Raw genomic sequence first — 8,088 nt, forward strand, 5'->3', positions numbered from 1 at the left:
ATACAGACAGACAGACAGACACACACACGCACACAGAGAGAGAGAGAGAGAGAGAGAGAGAGAGAGAGAGAGAGAGAGCAAGCTGCCAGGCCTAACCTGGTTTGAATGCAGCACAAGAACAAATTTGCCTGCTCAGTACCAGACAGGAGGACAGCATGTGGCACTCTCAAAACTTCCCACTATCCCTAGCATAGAGCTAGCTGGGTAGGTTGGCAGCGTTCAGCAGCACCATACTTCGTAAGGAAAAGACATGCCACTGCTGTAGTTTGAGATAGAGGAGACTGTGACATTGAATACAGATGGCGGGACCCAGCATTTATAGGAAGAACCAGGGTCCTGTGCTGCAGGTTCCTGTGGTGCCGTGTCGGTAAACACAACACATCTTAGTTCATTTGGGCTGTGGGAAGAAAATATCTTAGAATAGACTTTTTTTAAAAAAAAAAAAAAATGAATGAATAAAATGTAGTGCTGACAATTCTAAAGGCCTAAAGGCTGGGAGTACCACTATCAAAGCACATGAGCGTCCATCTGATGAGGGCTCCTGTCGCTGGTACACTCAGGGTTTTCTCCTGTAAAGGGAGGAGCAGGCCAGCCCCTCCAGTCCTTTTTATACAGAGTCTATTCACATTCATGAGTGTCATCTCTCCGACTATCGACCTTCCAGTTGCCTCCAGCTCTCAGTCTACTGCACTGAGGATTAAACATTAACAAAGGAAGTTATGGAGACACAAACATTCAGATCAGAGCACAACCTCAGATGAACTTTCTGTTTGGTTGGTTTTGGTTTTTTGTTTTTTTTGGTGTTTTATTTATTTTTTTTTTTTTTTTGGTTGCTGTTGTCATCACTGACTGGGAAAATGATAAGTCATGTAGCTTCCCAGTAAGGTATTAGATACTAGCATGCATACCTTTTGACAAGTTATTGAATGCTCCCGACTGCATGAAGCGTGTGTTATTATCTGTGATGTGAGTTGGACAGTATCCACCCCCTTCCCTATGGCTCCTTCCATGACACAACAAAAAATAATATTACTAAAGCTGCCATTTTCCACCATAGTGTTGAGGCTTATGCATGCATATCTAAGTAGTTGGGCATAGGGACTTGACAGTGAACATTGCTTTTTTCAGTAGACACAGTTAGATTCGAATTCACATTTTTTCCTGACTCACCATCTCACTTCCTTCCAGAAAAACCACGATTATTTGTGGAAGGTTTTATTATTTTAGGTCCTAAGTTACAAATAGAGTCTAGACTGTAGACGTCACTTAAACCTAAACATTGCCTACAACTCCTTGGAAGTGATCCCAGAAGAAGTAAATTATAAGTGGAGAATCATGAAATCTGAGGAGGACTATGAGTCATCCAACATTATTCATGATGGGCACCAGTAGTTAGGGACGTCCATAGATGTCAACAGGACAGAGTTAAGGCCACCAGAAACCTAATAACAATGGAATATAAAGAGTGTTCTGATAAAGATGGCCACCCTACTTAGAGTTTCCACCCACTGACCACTCTATGGAGAGCCCACTGGTAATGTTTTTACCTTATTAACTTACCTTAAGACCACAAGGTAAGAAGGTCTTAGACGAGTCCAATTCTATAGGATTTTTCTAGACTTGTTCTACACTGAGCTTGAGAATAATCTAAGAGACTCAGGAGTGCTTTCCCAAGTCCTGTCTCTACGAATACAAATAGGCTTGCACTCTCTCTTGGCTCCTGGGAGAAACAACCTCTATTTTAGTATCTGTAAAGAACACAGAAGAAATAAAATGTGAAGTAAGAAAAGAATCCGGATAGGAATTTGTGAGGACTATGTGGGATGGAAAGAGCAGCTCTGGACTGGGAGTAGGTGATGCCTTTTAGCATTTGCAAGGACTTAGGTTCTTGGGTTTGGTTTCTGGCAGTACATCTTCCAGCCAAAACAACAAAACCAAAACCAAACACCTTAAGGCAAATTGGAGCTGATCCTATTAGGCCAAATGGCCGTATGCTTTTAGAGCTGATATTGCTAAGCACACCACATGTAATTATTGATATTATTTGTTTTATTGACGTATTCATCTCACTTGATGCCTCTTCAATTTGCTGTTACTCTCTAGGAAGCAATTCAACTAAAGGCCTTGCTATTGGACTCTCCGTTTTCTTGCTGCTTTTGGCTCTTGTGAGCGCATTAGTTATCACAAGTAAGTAAATTTAAGATGGTTCCCACTGGTAGGGATAGGTCTGGGGTCTCTTTGATATATGATCACAAATCCAAAAAAAAAAATGTTTGCAAAGCAAAAATGTTTTATTTCTATAGGAGGATACAATGCCACTTTATATCCACTGAGCAAGCATATCCAGTGGAGGTCCCACAAGGTCCTTTTTTTTTTTTTTTTGAGACAGGGTTTCTCTGTNNAGCCCTGGCTGTCCTGGAACTCACTCTGTAGACCAGGCTGGCCTCGAACTCAGAAATCCGCCTGCCTCTGCCTCCCAAGTGCTGGGATTAAAGGCGTGTGCCACCACGCCCGGCCCCCACAAGGTCTTTAACTGAAAAAAAAAAAAAACCCACAGGTTTTTGTGCCTCCCTGTGAGTGCTCAGAGTATCATTTTTGCATTCTTTGGAGACTAAACAATATAAAGAGCACAGTTTTAAGGAAGAATGGTATCCGGTCAGAGATACTGGTGGTTGAAAAAATGTTGAACCCACACTTACTCTTGCTTAATGGTCTCCTTACACGTTTCATTAAAGATGCACTTCCACTGTCTTATTCAGCCCTTTCAGAAGACAGTACATTTCATGTATATTTACCAGACCAAGGAACTAGAAGAAGAATTCTCAGCCACTCTGACTGCCTTCAAGGAACTCTACTTGCTAAGGAGTTTAAATTATCCATGTTTCCTAATCCAAGACATGTTTTATAACCCTTTCTAAATTCCAGCCTATGTGTAGGTACCTACTAAGCACTGAGATGGTTTCTAACCCTTTGGAAATGCTCAGTGAGTGACCTAGGTTGTGAGCCATTCTGTGGGTGTTAAGTATCCAACAGGAGTTTCCTGGAAGAGCAACAAGTGCTCCTAACCAATAAGGGAAGTCTACCAACAGCCATTTTTAACATTATTTCTTTTACTTTTTGAGATCATAATTATGACATTTCCCCCTCCCTCCTTTGCACTCTAAACTCTCCTATATATCACTCCTTGTTTGTTTGTTTTTTTTAGAATTCATCACTTCTTTTTACATTAATTGTTACATGCATGTGTATGTACATGTATATGCACACATATTCCTAAATACAAACTCCTCAGTTTGTTTATTGTTCTTTATACGTATGTTTGCTATCTTTACAACTTGTTTCACATGACTGGGCAGAAAGTGAGGATTCAGTGCATGCTTGTCAGATGTCAGGGTATTTCCCTTTCACGTTTAGAACTTGGTCATTCGTGATGATTAGTTAAGCTGGTTCTGTTTGTAAATACCTGTAATTCCAGGAATTGGGCTGATGAGGCACAAGAGTCACAACTTGTGGGTATCCTGAACTATAATAGTAAGATGATGTCTAAAAGAGGGAAATAGAAATTACAAAAAAACCCCACCCATACAAATGTATTTCCTTTCATAGCCCAAAGCTATTTATTCTTTTTTGATGGAAGTTGGTTACTGGCTGTCTGAATGTCTGTGACAGGAAGTGGAGGGTGGAGAGTAGGTGGTGGCCAAGGAAGGAGTTAAAACCAGAATAGTTCTGCTAGTGACAATTTTTAAAGAGTCCCTGGTGGAAGGACCGTTAGTAGGGCCTTGTATCTCAGGCTGCTTGGAAAGTCCATGTTTAGGTTGTTGTCCAGCAGCCAATTTACACATCTAGACGTTTTCATTTCTTTCAGTAAAAGACAGTTTACTGAATGCCTTTTTGCAAGCTAGGAATGCTCTGTGGGTGAATGCACCAAGCTGTGAGCGAAGGGACATTACTTTTACAGTTCAGGGGGGACCTCCCAAAGTTACCAGGGAACAACTGAATTCAAAACAAAAGCAATATTCCTGATTAGAAGAAGAAAGCACCATGCGTGTTTTTAATGATGTGTTCAATTTTCTTTTCAACTCCTGCTTCCTCTTGTCCAAATTTAGATTACATCCTTATGAAAAAGAGGCCAGGATCTCCAAGGTAAGCTGGCATGATTTGTGTCAATTGATTTTGAACTTTGTGTCTTCTTGATATTTTTATTCCTTTCTTTTCCCCCCTCCTCCTCTTTCTCCTTCTTCCCTTCTTCCCTTCTCTTGTTGTCTCCTCCTCTTCTTCCTCCTTCCCTCCACTTGATGGCTTCTCCTCATTCTCCTCATCCTTCCCCTCCTTTTCCTCGTCCTCCATCTTCATCTTTTAGGCAGGAAGATAATGCCTGGTGTCCAATGCTCAGCCTGGCGTCCATTGCTCACCTTGAATTCTAAACTGTAGTTTCCCTAGCCTTTCTCCTGTTACCATAGATAGCGTCCAGCCATCTGATTTCCCAACCATTCTGTCTGATCTGGCACAGAAGGAGCCTCTCAGCTCTGCCAGACTGTACCAAGTGCTGAATGATAGATTTTGCTTTTGAAAGCTAAATTGAATGATTGGTTTCATTTTCTTTTTTTTTCAGTTTTACTTAATGGTTTCCTAATTGAATGCCTATTGGAGTACAAGATTATGAAAACGGTAGATGCCTGCCAGTGAATGGCTATGTTCTTGCACAGCAACCAAGCTTGGTTCCTAGGACCCATGGCATAGGGCTCACAACTCCAGCTTCAGGAGAATAGCAGATGTCTATGTGCACCTGTATTCATGTGCACAGACACAATACAAACACATAACTATATATGCATAACTTAAAATAAATCTGAAAAAACAACTAGGGGCACCAATGTTATGCAATGCATAATTCAAGCAAAACACACACACACACACACACACACACTAATAATAAATAAATTTTTAAAAATTGAAAAGTCAGAAGACATGTAAGTTAATAGATCCTTTTAGGAGCTTTCTGGCAAGCGCTGTGGGAATGATCGAGTGATGTGGTGGGCTCTGTGAGTGAGCCCTAAGCAGAGCTAGTCTCTGAATGGCTCCTCTGTGAGTTCTAGAAACGCAGCTGATGGTATGGCTACTGCACAGATACTAACAGCTCTCTCCCGAGGTGAAGTTCATTACCTCAAATGCCCAATGATTTTGTGCTTGTGTCATATTTAAGTGAGTGCTTCACAGGTAGTCTTTTTGAAACTGTGTCACAGACCACCAGCTCCTTTGAAAAGGCACGGCTTTCTTACATAGTTTTCTACTCCATGCCTAATGTTAGAAGATGTAAGTGCTTTGCAGATTTCAAAACCATTTTTTCTTTCAAGAAGTGTGTAGTGTGTATGTGCATGTGTATGTGTGTGTATGTGTGTATGTGTTGTACACACATGCCATGGCATGTATCTGGCCCCAGAGATGTCTGTCAGGTCAACAGACACTCCAACCACTTTCTAAAGCATCACCGTCCAAAGCTGTAAACACATGAATATTCTAGTTCTTAGCCCACCTATTCTAGTTCTTAGCCCACCCCCAAAATGCATAACTTGATTAGGTAACTCAGTTTGATGCTATCTTTTTGGATATCCCATTTTTTTGTGTGTTCTATTACATGCACATCCTGAAGGATGTCAATATGAACTGGCATTTTAAAAGTAATTCTTCCTCAAACTGATGCTTACTAAACAAACTTTTTATGCCCTAATACCAAAGCCCTGTGTGGTGGTGTTCACTGTTATGGTTTTTGTGAATGGGGCTTCTGGAGTTCTGAGTATATTTCATAGATGAAAGTTATGCTTAGTCCTGAAAGGTGACCTCATATTGTTTCTTTAACATCTCTCTCTCCCTCTGCAGCTTGGTAGCTTTATGTGTTTCTAAGATCAGAACTTTACTAAATAAAGAGGTTGCGTGACCACGAGTCCAAGACGACGACTACAATATTGAAGACAGTCATCATATCAAAGCTTAAGTTTCAGGAGAAGACCTCTACGGCATATCACCAGGCTGGACACCCCTTAAGTGCCAAGACTATTTCCTGTCAGTTCATCTTGAATTCCCACTTTGCAGCTGCAGTGGAGATGATGGACCTCTAGCTGTCTCTCTTCTCATACTCACTTTTGACATGATGCTGTCTCTCCACACTACAGATCCTTCTCTCAAACATGAACACTTTAATATTTTGGGTGTTATTTAGGCCCCAAAATTATTTTATCTGTGAAAGACAATTATTGGTAACGTCTATCCCAGTTACTAAAACCATCCAGCAAAGAGGAATAGGACTTTAAAGTAAAACTAAAATAAAACAAATGTGGGGATGGTGGGGTTTAATTTAGAAGCACTTTATGATTGTGTCTTGTTTATTTAATTGGTAGATGCCATGCAGGAAGAGCTTCTGTGGGCAAGTGAGCTCCCTAGAGATGGCCACTATCCTGCTCAGCTCTGATGGGAGCACTCTGGTGAGGCATGGACACAAAGACTTTGTCCCAGGATTGCTTCCTGCTCCTGATGTGCTTTCTCAGATTTGTCATTGCCACACTCCTCCTTGATGTGGCTTTTTGTGAGTGGTGACCAAGAGACCCTCACTGCCTGGTGCGATTACTTCCTGAGTGATAGCTCACCCTATTGGGCATATTTTCTGCAAACCAACATGAAAATTAACTTTCATGAATTAATGCTGTTTAGATGAAGTAATGACTTTACAGAATTTCTGATTTGATTTGAATAATTTTAGGAAGAAAATTTAAGGAGATAATTTTAGCTGTTTTTCCAGGAAGATGTAATAGTTAGAATCAAGAATAGCATGTGCCCCCTTCTCATAGAATAGTAAGTAAAATCTATATGATAAGGAATACAATGAGCTTTTATAAATTGCAATAAGAAGAGAAATAGGCTTGGGACAAATTTGTGATCAAGGATAAAACACTCATTCTAGGTCAGATCCAAGGATGAGGCCACAGGTGTGCACCATGATAAAGTGAGGCCATGGGAAACTGTTGCTTTGAACTTATACTGAGCTTATTGAATGAAACACTGCTTTGAATTTACTATGGACATTCTTCTGTAATTCCCTTTTTGTGTAACATTTTATCTGAGGTAATTTCATAAAGAACTTTTGTCTAAGAAGTTATAAAAAGACTGAGAGAAAAAATAAAGTGTGGCTGTTGGGGGCTCTGCTCCATCCACCAAATGAGTATATGTGTATGTCTGTCTGTCCAAATGTATGTACATACATACATATGTAGGTATATGTGTATTATGTAAGTATGCATGTACACTTAAGAAACTGATGAAACAGGTAGTCAGGCTTGGATGGTGTGTGTTTCTGTGTGTGTTTGTGTCTCTGTGTGCTTGACTTTCTTTCTTGCTCTCTCGGTCCTTCCTTCCTTCCTTCCTTCCTTCCTTCCTTCCTTCCTTCCGTCCGTCCGTCCTTCCTTCCTTCTTCCTTTCTTTCTTTTTCTCTGTATAACTGGCAAGAGGCATCAGCTTTTGATCCCAGAATAGCAAGAGAGGCAGAAAGAGTTAAACTGTCAGAAGCCATCAGCTTCTGGCCCTTAGAACAGAGAGAGAGGAAGTTAAATGCCAGAGGTCACCAGCCTTTGTCCTTTGTCCGATGCTGTGTCCCTCCTCAATACCTGGCTCTGTCTGGGTTGGCCCCGGAATTTATCATAATGCAAAATCTCTCTTTTCCTTACCTTCTCCAAGTATCAAGTCTCTAGTCGTGGGAGATACAGGTTTTACTTTCCTTCATAGTTGAACAGAAGAGAGTCTAATGTCCCCATTGGAGGCATGAATACTTTCTTATGTAGTTAATCATAGGATAAGGAGAGGCGTTTCATGTCAGGAGAGGCTACCATGATGAGTGTGGAACAGACAGACAACCAGGGAAGAAAATAGTGGACCAAGGGAGTGAGTTCCTTTCTACTATTTCCACTACTGTCTTGGTGCTCACTGCTCCTATACTCATCCACTGATCTCTCATCAGGAAGGAGTCAATGAAGAAATAAAAGGGGAAGGAAATGAGAGAGCGCAGGACACAGGCTTGTTTGGGACTATCACGGGTTTCCT

General features: G+C 41.0%; 1 protein-coding gene across 1 annotated transcript in view; it reads left to right on the top strand.

Annotated features, from left to right (window-relative positions):
* Positions 1-6,609, top strand: part of LOC110331171 (hepatitis A virus cellular receptor 1 homolog) — a 13,805-nt gene extending 7,196 nt beyond the window's left edge. Inside the window, exons 4-6 of the mRNA XM_021211569.2 lie at positions 2,104-2,187; positions 4,107-4,143; positions 5,878-6,609. Coding sequence (XP_021067228.1) covers positions 2,104-2,187; positions 4,107-4,143; positions 5,878-5,935 — 179 coding nt within the window. The 3' untranslated portion in view covers positions 5,936-6,609. The remainder of the gene's footprint in view (positions 1-2,103; positions 2,188-4,106; positions 4,144-5,877) is intronic.
* The last annotated feature ends 1,479 nt before the right edge of the window (positions 6,610-8,088 follow it).

The sequence above is a fragment of the Mus pahari genome, chromosome 14, assembly GCF_900095145.1.
Source record: "Mus pahari chromosome 14, PAHARI_EIJ_v1.1, whole genome shotgun sequence".
NCBI classification, from domain to species: domain Eukaryota; kingdom Metazoa; phylum Chordata; class Mammalia; order Rodentia; family Muridae; genus Mus; species Mus pahari.